Below are 20,526 nucleotides of genomic sequence, written 5' to 3'. Positions count from 1 at the left end.
GTATGCAGTGCACGTTTTTTTTGCGGGCGTACGTTTTTTCTAAATCACACATAGTTAATTTCTGATATGATCCTAAGATCAAATGAAGGATGGTTTCTAGGCATTTTTATAAAAACATTTTTATAAATGAGGCCCTTGATGCTTAGTTTAACTTAAACAGATCATCTTGACCACATGCCTAAATGCATTGAGTTGCTACCATGTGATTGGTTAGGTAGAGATCTTTGTTAATGGACTGGCGCTGGATGCTGGTGACTGTACAGTATGTTAGACAGACAATGCAGTGAATGATCAAAATATAATTTCCTCATGTTATGAATGCAATAGATCATTTTGTTATCTGGAGAACAGTCATGTAAACAGTAGAAAATGCACTTTTATTTCAGTTCCAGTTAAACATTACATATATTTGAGGGAACTCCTTTTACAGAAACTTACTCCAACTATTTTTTTTATCAATCTACTTTTCACAGGTTAGAGCAAAGGCTATATTCACACACACTTGCACACATGTACAGAAATGTTCAGAAATCAATTCTTAATTCTGAAAGAAGCAACTTCACCGGAAAGTGTCATAAAATCCATCCAGCTCTTACTGAGACACTGTGTGCTGAATGTGATTAGACTGTGTTTCCTTTGTTGCAAGCTCTACAGACTCCCATTCTCCACTTCGACTGGCACGTTTTACTGCCTCCACAACTGTATGTACATACAGCCCATCTTCAAAGGAGGCTGCCATGGCAACAGGTGGCCGTTCCCATGAGCAGCGGTCCTTTTGTGTTTCAAATGCCAAACGCAGCTGTGTAACCATAGCTATAAGCCCTCTTACAGCAGGTCCAGCTGCAGAGTTATCGCTTAGCAAATGTTCTTCCCTTGTGTCACCATGGCGATGTCCCCAGAGCTCTGTCCCCCTCACAGCCAAATGACCTGAGGAGCCCACAACCATTACCTCATGGTGAGTAGAACCTGGCAGATTGAAGTTGAGGGTAACACTACAGACCACTCCTCCTGACATTAGCATCTGGAAGCAAGCATAATCATCTGATGTGACAGAGCGGATGCCAGGCCCAGCCCTCCTCATAAATGTACGAAGTATTCCATGCACACGAACGGCATGAGAACCAATCAGGTGGCTTAGTAGGTCAATGATGCACCAGCCAATGATGTGCAGTCCGCCACCCCCCATTAACTCCTCCCATGCCCAGCTGTATGACTGACTGAGCAAAGATCCACCGTACACACGTGCCTCGCACACCTGCAGAAATAAAATGACATTCTGAGCATGTATGTGAGGGTGTGCGTGTGCATGTGTGTGCAAGCATGTGCAAATATATACCTGTAATGCACCACAATATCCTTCTTCTATAAGCTTCCTCATAAGGACAAATGCTGGAAGGAATCTCAGAGCATTAGCCATAATGCTCAGCAGCTGAGGGTAATATCTTGCTGCAGCAACCATTTGTAGAGCATCAGCACAAGACGCTGCCATTTCACTAACAACATTCTTCCCAATGCCTATGGAAGGAAAGCACATTGTGTACACAGAGATAAACCAATCATCATATGGATGGAAAAATAAATTATTATCTGTAATAATAAGAGTTAATTCATTTTAAACAATGGTTAACAAATGACATACTGTATTTTGGCAAAGTTTGGAGGCTAAGGTCTCGATGTAGCCTAAAACATCTGAATCCAGAATTTCATCAGTTATTTTATTTTAAAAATTATTTCATTAGTGCTTTTTACTATAATAAAAACTAACATTAATAACTAGAAATGCAATTCCAAGGTATTACCAGTGCATGAAAATGCAATTTAAAATATAATATATAGTAAAAACAGATGCAAGCACAGAGATAGTTGCTAGTGTAGACAAGGTGGCGCTATGCTTAATAAAGTGGATGCTATGCTGGTTGCCAGGGTAATCAAGTTGGTTGCTATACTGGTTACTAGGATGACATTATTGCAGTGGTTGCTAGGGTACATATGGTGATTGATATGCTAAATAAAGTGGTTGCTATGTCAACATTTGAACCAAGTTTCTACATTAAGCGGTTAAGGTGTAAATATTCACAGATATGTATTGGTAATTGATTTGATTGTTAAAGATGTGAGTGCATTGGTATGCGAACCTCTGGATCGGTTTAAATGTACTGTGAACTGGTAAATAATTTTAAAATGACAAATCGGTTGCTGCTAAGCAAAGCTGCAGTGGAAGACCTAACGTGACAAATTACATTACTTTCGAAATGATCTGACCGACTCTGATTCGCTCTGATTTGGCCTTCTTCAACTAGGGTAGCTAAGTAGCGTCACTGCTACAGTGGCAGCAAACTAGTGACTGAAACACACCATGTTGCTCACCATAAGCATGGACTAACAGCATGTGTGTGTGTGACGTTAACGTGTGTATTGCAGTATCCTGAACGAAGTCAGTTAGTCTATCTGCTGTCGTGTCATCATTGGATCGATCGAATCATAGATACGCATTGAATCGTCTTCTAAGGGAGAGATGCACACCCCTATTAAGCGGCCAAATAATATCACTTTGATTAATGTCAAGTTGTCATAATCAAGACAACCCAAACAATGTAAACTTATCATGACAAAACCCAAAGACACTTAATCATAAACGTTTATGACTTGTCTATAATGTTTGAGACACGTTCATGACAACAAACTGTCGCTGTCAAAGTCCACCGAGCTGCTGATCTACAGGTTCGCCCATGACTGTTCTGTGTTTCCAGTTATGGCAAGCCAAACAAATCAAAAGCCTGGCCAACACAGACACCACCCATTCAGTTGCACTTCGCGCTAGCTGCGCTAACCTAAGACCATCGCGCGCTGTCCAATGTTACAACTGTGCAATCGAGTTGGCCGACACCACCTATTCAATCTGCGCTAACATAACCAGAGACCATCGCGTGCTGTCCAACAACTGCGCTATCGAGTTGGCCAACACAGACACCGCCTAGTCAAATTGTGCTATAACCATCTCGCGCTGCCTAAAATATTGTAGTGAACTGAGCCTAGCTGGGTCATGACTGAACTCCCCTGGTGCTGTGCAGTGTGTGTGTGTGTGTGTGTAATGTTGATGTTAGTTTTAGTGAGAGTAATTGCGTTTACCTTGTCATGTATGTGTTAGCTGGTATAGTCTTTCTTTATGTTGTACCTCATATGTTTACCCTGTGTATTGTATGTGACTACCCTGTTTGTGTATCGTGCTTGTTTAATTGACCTCCCTTGTGTTGCCTGTGTAATGACGTTCGTGTGTTTTGGTGCGTAACCAATTAAACCATTCTGAGACAACTTTGCAGTTTGTTACAATATCAATAACAGAATTGCAATGTTTTCAATGTGTGTAGAAAGTCACATGTTACAAAGTAAGTTACATTCCCATCTAAAGGATCACGACTCAGATATATGTTAATTTGAACATGGATTACTGGGAGATTACTGAAACGATAGGCTACGCTATATTATTATCAATGAAAACAACTCATAATGAAGTGGGGCAATTCACATCTTTTAATCTAAAGCCCTGATGTAGGATGTTGCAAAAGTGGGATATAGTGTGACTGCTTCCCCAAAACAATTGCTCCATAACTGTGGATTTAATAGTTTGATATAGTTTACAAAGCCACCCCCCTCCCCCACATTGGACTTTCAGACCATATCACTGTTATGCTAATGCCCGCATACAGACAAAGGGTAAAAGCGAACAAACCGGTTCGTAAGCAGGTAAAAGTGTGGCCTGAGGGAGCCTCCGATGCTCTTCAAGACTGCTTTGACACAACAGACTGGAAAATGTTTAAGCAGGCAGCCACTTACAACAACCGGACAGACATAGAGGAGTATACAGACACTGTAACCTCTTACATCACCAAATGCATCGATGATGTGACCCACACAAAAGACATTATCACTCGGGCTAACTGGAAGCCATGGCTGACAGGGGATGTCCTCAGGCTGCTGAGGGCCAGAGACAAAGCCTACAGAGCTGGGGATGAAGCTGGCATGAAAACAGCGAGAGCCAACCTGTCCCGTGGCATCAAGGAAGCAAAAAGGAATACACTCACAAGATAACTACCCACTTCAAAGACAGCAGGAACGCGACAAAGCCTATGGCAGGGCATTCAGGCCCTCACGGACTACAAGCCCGCCCCACAGAGCTGTGAGAGCAACATCCCTCTGCTCAACAACCTGAACCGTTTCTTTGCTGCGCTTTGAAGCACAAACAGCACCTGCCCACAGAAGACACATCCCCCTCTACATGAGCAGCCCCTGTGCCTCTCTGCCGACAGCGTGAAGAGGACACTTGCTGCTATCAACACCCGTAAAGGCAACAGGTCCAGACAACATCCCAGGTCGTGCGCTGAAGGACTGCGCGGGGGAGCTTAAGGATGTCTTCACAGACATCTTTAACACTTCCCTGAAGCAAGCCATCGTCCCATCATGTTTCAAAGCTGCCACCATCATACCTGTGCCAAGAAAACTGCTCCATCCTGCTTCAATGACTACCGCCCTGTGGCACTGACACCCATCATCATGAAGTGCTTCGAAATGGCTTGTCATGTCACATATCAAAGCCATTCTCCCCCACCCTGGACCCTTCCAGTTTGCATACCGAGCCAAGCGGTCTACAGAGGATGCAATCTGCTCTGCCTCCACCCAGCCCTCACCCACCTGGAAAAAAAGACTCATATGTGAGATTGCTGTTTATAGACTTCAGTTCTGCATTCAACACCATAATACCACAACAACTCATCTGCAAACTTGACAAACTGGGACTCAGTACCTACCTCTGCAACTGGCTACTGGACTTCCTCTGTCAGAGGCCCCAAGTAGTGCGTGTTGGCAACAATACCTCAAGCAGCATCACACTGAGCACAGGGGCCCCCAAGGCCAAGTGCTCAGTCCGCTGCTCTTCACCCTGCTGACGATGACTGCACTGCAACCTACAGCAACAATCACATAGTGAAATTTGCTGATCTACACAAACTCTGGTGGGTCTCATCACTAAGGGCTTACGAGACTCAATACAGGTTGGAGGTCGACCATCTGACCACGTGGTGCAGGGACAACAACCTCCTGCTGAACGTCAGCAAGACCAAAGAGATTGTTGTTGACTTCCGGAGAGGTCACACCCAACACCTGCCACTGACCATCGACGGTGCTGTGGTGGAGAGAGCGAGCAGCACCAAATTCCTGGGGGTGCACATCAGTGAAGACCTCTCCTGGACCACCAACACTGGATCACTGGCGAAGAGAGAAGCGCCCGCCTGTACTTCCTCTTGGAAACTCAGGCGAGCAAGTGCTCCACCAGCCATCATGACCACATTCTACCGAGGCACCATTGAGAGCATCCTCTCCAGCTGTATCGCTGTGTGGGGCGGAAGCTGCACTGAATACAACAGGAAAGCCCTGCAGCATAGTGAACACAGCTGGAAGGATTATTGGTGCTTCACTCCCCCTCCCTGAAGGACATTTACACCACCCACCTCACCCGCTAGGCGACCAAAATTGTGAGTGATGCAAGTCACCCCCTCACAATCTGTTTGATCTACTGCCCTCTGGGAAGAGGTACAGAAGCCTGCGCCCCAAGACTACCAGACTCACCAACAGCTTCATACACCAAGCTGTAAGGATGCTGAACTCTCCCCTCCTCTCCCCCCTCCACCCTCAGCTACATAACATCCTGGACATTGGACCCAAAATGGCCGCCTGCACTACTCCACTTGCACATTTGCACACTTTACAACTTGGTGTTGTTGTCTTGAAAACACAACACTTCTGCTGCTCTTACATAACTTGCACCACTATGCCACTTTCTTTCTTACTTAGGTCAAACAGAACTACCCAAGCCTTTTATTGGCCTGACTTTGCACTAGTATTTTATTGACTGTCTATGCACAATTTCAACCAAATTTTGCTGCTCTTATTTTTTTCATTATTATATGTGCCCTCTTATTTACTTATTTACTTACTTTTTTGTTTACTTGAATGTTATGTTTGTCTGTGGACCTAAATTGGCAAAATATGTCTTGTCTTCACCGTGGGATAGTGAAGAAACGTAATTTCGATCTCTTTGTATGTCTGGAACATGTGAAGAAATTGACAATAAAGCTGACTTTGACTTTGGATAACTTTCAGCAGACTAAACAAATAAGGTAAGATTTTGTCATCACAAAGCTAGCTGGTTCATTATGGCGAAGCATATTACAGCCAACGTTGGCTACTTGCAGCAGTGAAGCTGAGTTTGTTGATAACATTGTTTGTTCGTAACGTAAACGTTTCTTCAGCAGGACTTTTTATTTTCCATTCATTTTCATTGGCAAAAGCTAGCCTAATATGCATGAGAAACAATTTGAGGGAGCTGCAGCTGTTAGCATCAGCACGGTCATAGTACAGTTCACTCTACAAGAAAGGGCAGAGCAGGCTGTTCTTCCTGAGGAGGCTGCGGTCCTTCAATGTGTGCAGTAAGCTCCTCAGGATGTTCTACCAGTCTGTTGTTGCCAGCGTCCTCTTCTATGCAGTAGTATGCTGGGGTGGAAGCACAAGGAAGAAGGATGTGGGGTGAATTGACAGGCTGGTAAGGAAAGCTGGCTCTGTAGTGGGAGCTGAACTGGAGTGTATCACTTCACTATCTGACAAAAGGACCCTGAACAAACTGATAAACATCTTGGACAATGAGTGTCACCCACTCCACAGCACTATTGTTAAACAGAAGAGCCTGATCAGCAGGAGACTTCGCTCACTGCCTTGCACAACTGACAGACTGAGAAAGTCATTTGTCCCCAGGGCCATTGAACTGTTCACTCACTTAAGGGAAGAGGAGAGATGGACTTCTCTGCATAGTCTGTCTGCCTCTTCATCCCCTCCATGTTTGGTACTGTCTGTCCACTAGCCACTTGTACCACTGTCTTTATGCCTCACTGTTTGCGTGCTATATTAGCACATTTGCATAACCCCCTCCATGCCACAGCTGAACTGTGGCCACACTTATACATTTTCTTAAATAGTTAAATATATAGACTTTACTTTATTTCTGCATTGTTGCACTGTTGACTTACTCATTTGCACTACCACCATCACTCATTCACACAGAGCACCTTAGAGCACCTTACCATACCTTACTATGCACAGAGAATCACAGGCTCAGTCCCTGCCTCAGTCATTGCAAGCGCCTCTGATTTATTAAATCACCACTATGTGGATACTGTTTTTAGAATTGATTTAGATTAAGTGTTAGTATAATTTGTAATTTTGTTATTTGTATTTTAGTATATTTTTATATATTGTATTAAGTGTTAGTATAATTTGTATTTTAGCATATTTAGCATATTCTTTATCTTCTACTGTCCTTACTGCTTAGTTGTGTTTTTATATTATATACTTTAATTACTCTTCTGCTGTTAAAGAATGTGTTTGTCTTGTATGTATGCTGCTGAGACCTTGAATTTCCCCTGGGGATCAATAAAGTATCTATCTATCTATCTATCTATCTATCTATCTATCTATCTATCTATCTATCTATCTATCGTAACACAGCAGGGCACACTAGCCCAGTGATGAAGGATCGTGTAAAATCCCCATCCCCAGAAAGTTTCCAACCAAGCTTGCGCTGATGCATGATAACTGATCAAATTACTTTCTTACTTAATTTTCTGACACAACCATTCCAGGTCCTATCTGTCTGAATCCCATTTTGAGCTCTAGCCTAGCATCTTAATATGGTAGGCTATTTACAGCACGGTGACAAATGATGTTCGTTTATTTATTGCAGGACTTACACGTTTTATATTTTATTATGATCACTCGCATTATGGGGTTACTGTGAAGGTAATGCTGTGGTTAACTTACTTAACATGCCCACCATGAGTTAGACTAGAGATAAGTTAGAACATTTTTAAAAAAATTTTAAGCTGTCGCGACGCCTAGCTACTTCACTAGGTAATTCGCTCATTAGCTCAGACCAGTGAAGAACTAGGCAGCCTTGGCTAGGCTACTACAGAAAACTCAACTAGCCTACTTGGGGAGAAAACTCAAAACAACGTTAAAACTAGATGTGTTACAGTTTCTCGTCGCAAAATACAAATTTCACTGGAGCTACAAGCGGTTGTGTACACGCAGCCTCAAACACTGTTTACAGCTCTTCAAGTCACTGCAAGGTCATTTTTTTTGTATAGCGATCATTTAAATAGGCCTACACTTATGGGGTACGTGCGATTGTGTTTTCTAAAGAATCTCCCGTCTTGAGTCTAGGCGTTGCTTGGCAACCACTCTGATAGAGGAAATATTTCTTGGTGAAACAATGAATGATTATCTATGAATAAACCATTCAATTTGTCGTTGTTGTAGCTTTATTTTTTATGACATTTTGCTATATGTTTATAGTAACCGTTTTAGAAAAGATTTTGTAATCTTTTTTATTAATTAATTTCAAACATTCCAATATGGATAGCGTTGCCAAAGATTGTTAAGGCGGAGCAAGATACTTCGTTGTAGTTCATGTCTATGGGCATGAAATGGGGATCGAATCCTGTCTGCATAAAGAGGCGTGTCGATGACGTATTGATGAGCGTACGTTGCAACCGGCCAACAGCAGCGGCATAAATAACCGGCGCACACCTGAAATGTTCAGAAGGGTTTGAGGATCATGAAAACGTGCCCAAAATTCACATTCTTAACTCTATAGAACCAAGACCTTAGCATGTGGTAAAATTCTGAGCTATGCCCATAGACTTCAATGGAGCAGTCACTGCCTCTGCTCTGCATAAAGGGGGATTTTGACCCCCCCTCGTGCGATCCGGGTTCCCGGAAGTGGCTCCTGATGAAATATCTTGCTCCGCCTTAACAATCTTTGGCGTCGCGCCGCCCAGTTGGATCTCTCCTATGTTCAAACGTTCCAATATGGATAGCGCCGCGCTGCCCTTTGGATCTCTCGCTATGTTCAGCTGGATGGGTTGTGTCCTGTTTGCATAAACTTAGTTCGAACGGATAGCGCCACGCTGCCCAATTGGGTCGCTAGCTCCGTCCAGCTGGATGGGTGGTGCCCTTTTTGCTTAAGCTTTTGAATTGTTTGGCCTCCCAAATCCAGTGCTCTCCAGAGAGCCAGTAACATTACATCCTCCGGGTTGGTCTGTTATAGGCCTAAAGACACAGCTGTGCGCTGTTATCATCATCATCATCATTGCCCTTGGACATCACATCAGCCGGTTAGATGCAACCAACTGGAATAAACATGGATTTTTTTCTTATTTACTTATTTTATTATTTGTTCATTTTGTTTATTGTCTGCCTTGTAGGCCTATGTATTGGTGTCTCTGGTACGCTGGTGATTGCCGCTCCGTTAGGCAACTCTTGTCTTGTGTGTTTGTTATTTTGTAAATTTGTTTGTTTATGTCTTGGTGTCACGGGTACGCTGGCGACTACGTCGCTCCATCCAGCATCTTTTGTCTTATGTGTCAATGTCTTGTGTGTGGAGCACATTGGGTTGCACTCTGTGCATGCAAAAGTGCGCTATATAAATAAAGTTACCTTACCTACCTTCAAGTAAAGTGTTACCGAACAGAACTAGAAAATGTAATTCCGAGGAATTACCAGTGCATGAAAATGCAAAACACATATTAACATAAAATGCAAAACAAACTTTTATTTGAAAACAGTTGTGGGCAGAGGAAACAGTTGACGGGAGTCATAGTTGATGACAACTGACAGTTTGAATGGCTAAACAGTCAAATAGTTGAGTAGTTTAAATAGTTAAATTATTTAATAGTGAATTAATGGATGTGCATAGGTAGATAGTTTAATGGATGAAGTGAAGAAACAGAAGTGAAAGAAAGTGGAGAAAAGAAAAGTGAGCTATCCAGTTCAATGGAGAGAGACACAGAGAAGAGGTTCCATTGAAGTTGTCAGTGAGCTACCCAGTTCAATAGAGAGAGACACAGAGAAGAAGTTCCATAGAGTACCAAAGCCATGACGTAGCGTTGTCAAGGCAGCAATTTCACTGGATCTAAACAAATCAATCTACCATTGAAATCACCATAGCAGTGGCTTTAATCTATTTTAATAATTTCGTTTCTTCGTTTCTAAAATTTGCCTAATAATTTGGAACGCAGTGTAACTCCCTGTGAATGAACAAACGTTTATTTGATTCAGACAATACGGTTTACAATATGGACGTCACTATAGCGCTTGTTTAACAGGGTTTGTGGGTCATTCAGAACTCTATTCCACTAATGCAAGAGCTTCTTGACAGTACGTGAGCAATTTTTTAGTGTCCATTCTGTATGACAATACGACGGTTATGCGAATGCTATGCTTCTTTTGTGAGTAGCCTAAGTAACTAAATAACTAAAGAGCTCAAAAAGGTTCAAATAATATCTATATATGCCTGGGGTAGGCTACTTGTAGAAGTGACATCTGATACCTTGACCGAGTGAAACGTTAACCACACATAACTTTGCACTGAATCTATGATAGGCTGCTACTTTCCAGTAAAAAAAATCTGAGTTTGTACGAAAATGTTCCCTTTATTTGTGTTCATAACTACAAACAAAAACATAACTAAACCTGGTTTCCAATGTTGAAATTACAATGGACGACATAAGCCTACGCAAAAAATTCCACTTAACCTACCTTGCAGGAACTGAACTTGAACACTCATGGCACATACGATTGGAAGTCTGACACGCTAACACAACAATCACACAACAAGAATATAATACTTTCAGCTTTTAGGCAAAAGCTAACTTCCCATGTTTAAGTTGGGATAGAAGACAGAAATACAGAAATAAGCTAACAATAGTTTTTTTCCACAAACACAACCTACTCTGTTGCATTATCTTGATGGCTGAACGAGAGCTAGCCAAGATAGATACTGTCTTCTAAAAATCAAATCATGTGCGAAAAAACTATGCCTTGCTGTATAGACTATATACAGCCTCGAAGTCACCAATATTAGGCCTACTACATTGCCCACATTTAAAGTAAGTATAACAGTAACCAGCGGGAACTGATGAAGTAGTAGTTCAAGACAAATCACGTCTGCAGTGGTGCTCTTGCTAGCTTCTGCCTGCCATGCAGATATGTCGTGCCTGGTATGGGTTTAAACTCGGATAGATCTAGTGGTTTCTTTTCAATACATTGTATATTTGAATTTGAACTCTTCCTAACAACATACTCTAAAGCAGCCATTCAAAATAATAAGTATAGGCCTACTGAAGCGAGGCTCTCTCTCCACCTCCACAACATGAGCTGCTTAACAGGCTAGCCACTCTCCGAAGTTGCATGGGAACTGAGCAGCGCTTGGTTCCGTCTTCAATTAATCCTCAAAATATGGTTAGATTTTGTTATTTTATTATGGACACGTCAACACCATACCGCACAGACCTGTTTATTGAATCAGAGTCACGTCTGCAGCAAATAAGGTAAACTACCTGCTTGTGATAACGTGTTAATTGTTTATCCCCAGTTAACATGCATCCCATTAAGATCCGCAACACCGGATTGATTTGCCCTCAATTACTTGATAACTAGGTTATACTTGAGCTACACCCCTGACATTCCATGTCTGGATGCTATTAGTAACAGATATTGACTGTAGAAAATTTGAAGGCTACAGGTGAGATAGTTTTCCTGATATTTCTATTTAAAAATGGCTTTTCAGAGTATGATGCCAAAGAAATGCCCCTCATACCCCTCATTCAATACTTTTTAATGAGAAAACGATTTTTCTTATTAAGAAGTGTATCTTTTTACTAGAATTTTTTCAGGAAATTCTGAGATGGTCAGGTGGGAGGCATTGGGTGAAAGGATAATGACTACACGAAAAACCAAAATCAATATGGCCTGCGATAATTTACAAATGTTTGTCCCTAGAATCCAGACTGAATTAGGCAAAACATAGCTCTATGGGTAAATGTGACTGCCTCTATTTTACTTTGGATTTCATTTTCTAACTGTATTTGTTTTACAAATGAGCTTTACTGCTTTAAACCATTAAAATGAAATGAAAAAGGACAAAAAAGTATAAGAGTATAAAAACTACCTTGACAGCATATTTGAGACAGAATGGAATGGCAGGCTTTTATGTAGACTTACCTCAAATACATGAACCAAAGGCTAGAAACTGAGAAATATTGGTAATATTTACCTAAAGCCTTCACTGCAATCTGTCGTGTGTGTGGAGGTGGGGTGTAGATGCATACAAGATGCACATCCGGATGAAGAAGAACATCATCTGACTGGCTTGTAAAAAAGGGTATGTCCAGTTCCTTTGCAAAAGATTCTGCCTCCTCTTCATTACGGCCCCATATCGCTTGTATAGGGAATCCTTGTTCTCGTAGCAATGGAATCAGAACACGCACAGTCCGACCTGTCCCAAAAACACCCACTCCTGGCAGCATGGCAATGATGCACTCACAACGTCATTGCGCTTAGGACATTCAACCCCAAGGTCAGCCTAAACAGAAAGAAAACAGTGTTGATTGATAACACCAGAGTTCTATAACATGACAACAATAAGAATGGGGTCGTTTCCAATTGCAGAAAGGTTTTATGTTTTATGAAATGAGGGTTACTCTTGATGAGCCAGATGGATGGGCCCGTGGCTGGATCATTAATGGGCTCAGAGCTCCACTTCAAGTCAGACGCTAGAAAGGTGGAGGAGGGGTACTGGTATGGGCTGCTATTATTAAGGCTATTATTGAGCTAGTTGGAACTTTTCGGGTTGAAGATGGACTTCCAACTCCTAAAACAACTGCCAGTTTTTAGAAGATACTTTCTTCAAGAAGTGGTACAGGAAAAAGTCTAGGCCTATGTAGCCCTCCTTTGCACAAAAGGCTGACAAATAGAGGAAGGGTAAGTCTTTGTAAGGTTAAAGAATAATTATAAATACGCACTGGGACCAGCAGGATCAGAATTTCTAGGAACGCCTACAGAGCCAGGTGTACCAAACAATATTACCAGATAGAACACTCAACACAGTAGTTTATCTTTGGAAGGGCAGTAAACCACTTCCTTTTAATATAAAAGATGTATATAATTAAACTATTAAAATAAATAATTCAAGCAAAAATAAAAGAAGTATTACCCGGGGAACAAAATAATAAACAAAATGGTAAAAATATGTCTAAATTCCAAATGTACAGATTAAAGAGTACTCTGAACTTATTCTACAGTTCAGAGTTCAAAGGTTACTTAATCTACAGTTCAAAGTTCAAAGAGTCTTCTTTCTTCGCATGCAATTCTTCACAGGTTCATGGGAGGCTCACCATCAAACAATCAAATCCATGTAAAAGATAAAAAACCTGACCTACAATAGGCCAGAATCCATATTCAAATATCTGTCATGGCTGCTCCATAGTTATGGAGTAATGGATAGGATAGACTACACTATTCAAAGTCTAATGTGCATACAATAGAAAGAAAGCAGTTAAGAACTAATAAAGCAGTGATCGCTTTATTGAATATAATCCAATGTCTCTAGCCTACAGTCATCAGAATGACTTCAAGCTTAAACAACAGGAAAATAAACTGTGTACCTAAAGTACACGTTTAAGTTTGTGTGTGTGTGTAGTGTAAATGTAGGCTAAAATGTGTTGTTTAAATTTGATGCACCGCTAGCCTGTAGCACCGTTAACTCTCGAATGTAAACAATTAGCCGTAGTAACAGTAGCTACGGTAAAACCCAGTCTAATAGTCCAGGCAATCTATGAGGGGAAAAAAAAAAAAAAAAATTTCACCCAACCCGAAACTAATTGCAACAGAATTGTTTTTTGTTGTATTCAGTTCATGAAACCTTCCCATATCACATACCAAAAGTCCATGAAAATCCAAGTAATGGAACATTGTCAAAATTGGAATTATTTGTGCATAGGTCAATGGTGAAAAAGCTGCAGCTTTGGCAGTTTTATTGAACTTTCATAGTACAAGGGATATGTGAAAATTAGGTCAAATTCTTTCATATAAGCATGAAACTTGGTGAACTTGTACAGTTTGGAGCCCTGAACATTTTCAGATATAAAACCATTATCAAAAAACCCTAATGGTCGCCGTGGCAACAATTAAATGTTCCACTATAACTGAATTACGCCTATATTCTTCATTATATCTCCTGAACCAAACATGGTATCTCAAAACAAGTGATGCCTACAGGGATGAGCAGCATTTATGGTACATGTATTCCATATTTCATATACAAAATATATTGTATATTCGTAATTTGTATTTGACTGGGTTGAATAAAATGGCTTCGTATTTTGTATCAAAATACTTTATAGGTATGTATTTTTGTAGTTTAAAATATTGACAAATATTTTTGGTAAAACCAATACTTTTGGTTATGTGATGACACAAAAGTGCAAAACATTGAATGTAGCCTCTGACTTATAAATTTGCTCACACTTGATATATTGATATTCAGGAAGATGATCCAGTGCAAGTTGAGTAACTTTAGGCGGGTCAATATAGGGTTCAACATCAAAAAAATTGATACAAAAGGTTTTTTTTATGGATTCTGGTACTGTTAGACATGCTAAATAACATACTACAAATCTAGTAAAATCTGACTTTGAGAAAGGGGTCATTTTCAAGATGGCCACCAAAATGGCTGCCAAGAGGTTAGAATGGCTATGGGCCCTATCATGACGGTCAACAGTACGGCGCAAAGCGTATAATCATCACGATGCAACATTTTTCTACTTTAGAATATTGTACACTATTGTACACGTATTTCTATTAAGTTTTTTGTCATGCCCGTCTCTTTTATTGAGCAACGCACCAAGGGGTGTGGCAATTAACGACCTAAGGAGGGGTCTAGCGCATTATCTAAAAATCGCTATCTTACACTACCTAAAACGATTACCACTGACCAAGAAATACCTGGTCAGAAATCCATGGCGAAGTTGTTTATATGTTATTTTAAAGGGACACCAGGCAAGCCTGATGCTTTTTCTCTACGAAACTCCCCCACGCTCGGTCTGAAGCTCTTTTCCTTTTTGTTTGCATCTTCCGTCAAGGGATTTCGCTGCTTCTTCGCTGGCTCTGCCATTATACACATCGCTTGCAACAATGCGTTTTGTTAGCCTGCCTCTGTGCTGTGGATGCAGGATGTAAACTGATCCTGCTTCGTCGGCGTGTTATACACTGAACTTGCAGCGGGATATTCTTCCTACAGGCAGTAGGGCGGGCGAGAGAGTCTTCATTCGCCCTGTAATGAGTCAATTAACCATATACCGACTTACGAAGATGAGTAATTAACACGAAAACGTTGCCTGGTGTCCCTTTAAGAGTGCATTATCAACAGTGATGGGCGAGTGCACAATTACACCCTGCTTTTCTCGTCCACAGGAACGTGCACCAGCGCACATCCATCCAAAACATTACAAATTACACGATTATAATGGGGAACATAATTATAATAAAGATATCAGGAAATACCTCTCACAATGAGTAATTATTCACCATCATTTGCAAATTGATAATGACTGTTAAAAGTGAATAGGCGAGAGGCACATATGGAGCACATCTGAAGACGCACCGTCCTCCTCTGCAGGATAAATGTCCTTAGGTTTCTTATTTACACTATTGGGGTAAGTTTTGCCTTTTTCAGGCTATTTTGTCAATGGTACATATTGTCAGTCAATAGTGAAAGTATTTAACTGTGTATAACTGTTTTGTCGTTGACTATGACACCACGGAGAAGTTAGTTTCACTTTGACAATGAGTTCAAATAATACACAGTGCAGATGTGTGCAGGCTATACTCTGCTAGGTTTTAGTAAAGCATATTTTAGTGGAATACCTGTTCCATATGGTCTCGCATGCAAGCAGATTCCTTCAAATGCGCCGCTGACTATCAAAATATCGATGCGCTTTTTTAAGTCACACTGCTTGCTGTTAAAGGGAATGACAGATGTCACTCTCATTGGTTTAAAGGATGTTACGCCCAAAACAAACCCATGACTAATTAAGAAACATAAGATCCACCTTTTTGCCGGACTTTTGGAACCAAAACCACACCCAATGTGGACTGGACAAACCCCTAAGCTATTTGCTAGTGACCATGCGTATTAGACAAATATAGCTCTATATCTCAATTACTATTCAGCCCACAGGGGTGAATCTGAGGACAAATGATGGTCAAATTAAACAATAATATGATTTTAAATGTTAACATTTAACATTTTGGAAGGCTACCTTTTTCAGCGATATATTAAAATCAATGTGTTTTAGTGTTAATTTTGTCACCTATTTTTAATTTAGTCTTAGTCTTGTGACGAAATGTCTTTTTTAGTCTTTGTCATATTTAGTCATTCAAATATAATTTTTGTTAATCAAGTTTTAGTCGACTAAAAGTCTCATCATTTTAGTCTAGTTTTAGTCAAAAGAAAATTAAAAGTATCTTAGTCTTAGTCAGTTTTAGTCAACACATTTTAGTCTTTTTTTTTATAACAAATTATTTCTGATTACCATTTGAGTCAAATAGTGTTTCACACATCTCAATTTTCCAACAATATTGTGTGTCCACATGGCTACTCGTCTGTTATAATTACTCATTCTGATTTGTTGTCAGTCAGTATGTTTACATGCACAGGTAAGTCGAGCTACAGTTATAGCTCGGCTGGGATTTGACCATAGACAGTAAAAGATTTGACTGGACCACGGTCATATTAAGTGACCAGTGTTTCTCAAAGTGTGGTCCGGGGATCACTGGTGGTCCACAAGCTATCCCAAGTGGTTCGCGAGCAGACGTGGTAAAATATAATATAGATGAGTTGTTTGCAATATTGAACCAACTTGTATGTAAAAACAGTTCTGCAACACTGTCTATGTAAGATATGCCAGTTTAAATCATACAGTATGAATCCACACAATAAGCAAAGTGCAAAGACAATAAGCAAGGTGGTTCAGTGAGTAAGCCTATTGTGTAGACTAATTATAGGCTACTGTTGAAGTAGGTCTAATCTTTTTTTTTTTTTTTTTAGCAAGGGTTAGTTAAGTGGTCCTGAAACTGAAAAAGTTTGTTGAGAAACACTGTCGTAGGCCAAAGTATTAATGTTTTACTCCGCCTCGCTAGATGGTGATATGCGCCCAAACACAACACATTCCCCAAACAGACTCTCCATCTTAGCCATAGCTAACATGCTAGCGAACTTTCCATATTAGCTTACTTGCTAGCAAACTTTGCATCAGTCTAACTAGTTAAATAGTTGACATTACATGATGAACATTTTCGTATGGACATTCTGGGGGATGTTCATTTGTATGAGAGAAGCTTCAACTTCTGGGTATGTAGCATTGTGGCATAAAGCTTAGGTAGTTATCTTGCTAACTCTGGCAGAAATCTCCAGTGTTCTTGTTCCATGTAGTTTCGTGTTGCAGCCACAGGGTTGCAGCAACAGCACATAGACTAGCCTACAGAAAAGCTGTTGCGTATGAACTCATTCGGAATATTTTGAAACGTACTGTAACAGCTAGATATTCTGTCTTCTCATTTTGTAGACGAAAATGAAGAGAGATTTTATCTTAGTTTTTATTTCATGCAAAACATTTTAGTTTCATCTTTTTTCGTCAACAATAATGCATCTTAGATAAGTCTTAGTCAGTGTTTCAGGACATTACTGCCGTCTCATCATCGTCTCGTCTTAGTCATGAAACTCGTTGACGAACATATTTCCTCTTGTCTCGTCTGACGAAATTAACACTAATGTGTTTTAATACAGAGTAAATGCAATACAGGAATATGTATAATGTCCAAGACATGGAGGAAGATAATACTTAACTGGTATTATATCTCATCTAGAGGGCATATGCTTTTAGAAAATATATAGTTTATGGTGGTTAATCTGTTTTCCCTGGACATTATAGGCCAAAATGTATCCACTTTACACTAGACTCAGCTTTACAGAATAGAGGGCAATGTATTGTGCATGGCATGGAGGAAGATGGGAAATGTCTGAAATTGTGTAATATCTCTTCTAGAGGGTATATGCTTTCATAAAATATATAGTTTAGGGTGTTTAATTTGTTTTCCCTTGACTGTACATGCCAAAATGTATCCACTGTACACTAGATTCGCTTTTGCAGAATAGAGGGCAATGTGTTGTGCATGGCATGGAGGAAGATGAGACATGTATTAACTGGTGTTATATCTCATCTACAAGTAATATGCTTTCAGAAAATATATAGTTTAGGGTATTTAATCTGTTTTTCATAGACAGTATAGGCTAAAATGTATCCGCTTTATACTAGATTCGCCTATACAGAATATAGGGCAATGTATGAGCATGGCATGGAGGAAGATGGGAAATATCTTAACTGGTGTTATATCTCCTCTGGAGGGTTTATGCTTTTAGAAAATATATAGTTTATGATGTTTAATTTGTTTTCCTTAATAGTGCAGGCCAAAATGTATCAGCTGTTCACTTGATTTACCTATACAGAATAGAGGAGTATGTATTATGCATGGTATGGAGGAAGATGGGACATAAGTTGATTAATGCTATATTTCATGTACAGGGCATATGCTTTTAGAATATGTATAGTTTTGGCTGTTCTATTATTTTGGTAAAACCATGACCCATGCATAGGCATGCATTTTAATTATTAATCTTAAATATTTATTAGTATAGCATCTACCTTTTGCCAGACGTCACAACAGTCACCTCTTTGGAGGCTAGCTGCAGTTATCTGCACCTTTCTGTCGAATTTGGACATGATCATGTCCATCTTCAACTTTGCCTTTACAATTTTCCTTCATTCATTCACTTACATAAACATACTGTGCTGTCTGATTACTGTTTTAGCCAAAATTGTGTAAAGTAAAGAGGCATCATACAGGCCCCTCTGATTGGACAGACAGTCTCTCAGTCAACCCCCGGGCAATAGGCCTATACTGTATATGATTCAGTGACTTCTAAATCAGACCACCAAAAACACTTTCCTAGGCTAAATAATGCTTAACTATGTGTTTTTTGTACAACTTTAACATTGTGGAACACTTACATGCAAAAACACACTGGCTCTATTTAAAGACTCAACAACCATTTCCATTGATTCAAAGGGCCAACATGTAAAAATAGACACCAATTAGCAACAAACCTGAAGTAGTTTGTCTGAAATAAGCCTGAGAAATGTACTAACTCTTTGAAAAATATAGCTGCAAGCAGCAATAAGGGGGCCAGGCAGTTAAGCAGGAGCTGGGATTGGATTGGATTGGACTGGACTGTGTTGTGTTAGATTGGATTGGACTGGACTGGATTCGAAGGTCACCGAATTTATTGTGTGTCCTCAAGATGTACTCCTAAGTCCACATACCAAGTTTGGTTTAAAGTGGTGAAAGTGTTGATAATTATAACACCCCTAGTGGTGAAAGCACACCAAATTAATTGTGCATCCTCAGGATGTAGTCCAAAGTCCAAATACCAAGTTTGGTTGCGATAGGTGAAAGTGTTGCTAATCATAGAGCCCCTAGTGGTCAAATGTCACCAAATTTATTGTGGGTCCTTAGGATGTGTTTAGGAATCAACGTATCAAGTTTGGTGTCGATACGTAAAAGTCTTCCTAATTATAGTGCCCCTAGTGGTCAAAGTATACCAAATGTATTGTGTGTCCTCAGGATCAGGTCCCGAGTCCATGTACCAAGTTTGGTTTTGATAGATAAAGGCGTTGCTGAGATATGAGCTAATTTCTTGTATCTCTAGCGTTGTGTTGAATTTGGTGCACTTTTGTAGTGTGCAGGTCAATTCTGGGTTCCAAACTTCTAAACTTCCTACATAATTATTATTTTTTTATAGTCAGTAAAATAGTAGGCATACTTTGTGTGATTAAGTCCTTTATTGTTTGTTATAGTTCATTTACATTGTGTTGTGTTTTGGCAATAAAGTAGCTTTAAATAGCCAAACTAGGCTAGATCAAGGTCAGTGTTAAAATTACTGCATGCAAATCACTGAATGCTATGCAGAGAGGCCTAATCTTTAGGCCATCTGATGTACAGTATAGGCTACCCTAGGCCTTCCCGTGTTCATGGGATTTCTTTGACAGTTGCAAAGGGGAAAATGTGAGGATAGTCTTCTTTGCGCCCAGTGTACAAGTACGACATTCTAACCAGGACTTCGTCAGATAGACCTACACCATTACCTGTTGCAATATATCTGTGTGCATTCCTACATTACGTCTATTTCTTTGATAACATGATTTGCTACCACGTACTGTTAACAATAATTATTTACATTTTTTTATATTTACATATTTATTTTATAATTATACGTTATTATTATTAGGACTCAACACGCTTTGGTGGTATGCTGTGGGCTTTAATTAGCGGTCTACATGCCATGCCAAATATTACCAGTAGTACTGACCGAACATGAAATAGATCGTTTACAAGTTATGGTACTGTTATTCTGGCGTTAACATTGCGCTTTCATCACGTTAGCACCCTATGATTACAGCTCGTTATGTCTCGTCAAAATGATTACAGCTCGTTATGTCTCAAAATTCATTGATGAAGGAAGGT

At 40.1% G+C, this 20,526-nt stretch overlaps 1 protein-coding gene across 2 annotated transcripts in view; it reads right to left on the bottom strand.

Annotated features, from left to right (window-relative positions):
• Positions 1-358: 358 nt before the first annotated feature.
• gfod2 (glucose-fructose oxidoreductase domain containing 2) overlaps positions 359-20,526 on the bottom strand; it is a 39,137-nt gene continuing 18,969 nt past the window's right edge. For both annotated transcript variants that reach the window (XM_048262426.1, XM_048262427.1), the window contains exons 2-4: positions 12,161-12,469; positions 1,337-1,515; positions 359-1,255 (exon numbers count right to left, since the gene is read on the bottom strand). In XM_048262426.1, coding sequence (XP_048118383.1) covers positions 593-1,255; positions 1,337-1,515; positions 12,161-12,413 — 1,095 coding nt within the window. In that variant the 5' untranslated portion in view covers positions 12,414-12,469 and the 3' untranslated portion in view covers positions 359-592. The remainder of the gene's footprint in view (positions 1,256-1,336; positions 1,516-12,160; positions 12,470-20,526) is intronic.

Source organism: Alosa alosa, chromosome 14, assembly GCF_017589495.1.
Source record: "Alosa alosa isolate M-15738 ecotype Scorff River chromosome 14, AALO_Geno_1.1, whole genome shotgun sequence".
NCBI lineage: Eukaryota > Metazoa > Chordata > Actinopteri > Clupeiformes > Clupeidae > Alosa > Alosa alosa.
The sequence above is the reverse complement of the archived record's forward strand: the minus strand, read 5'-3'. Positions and strand labels throughout refer to the sequence as shown.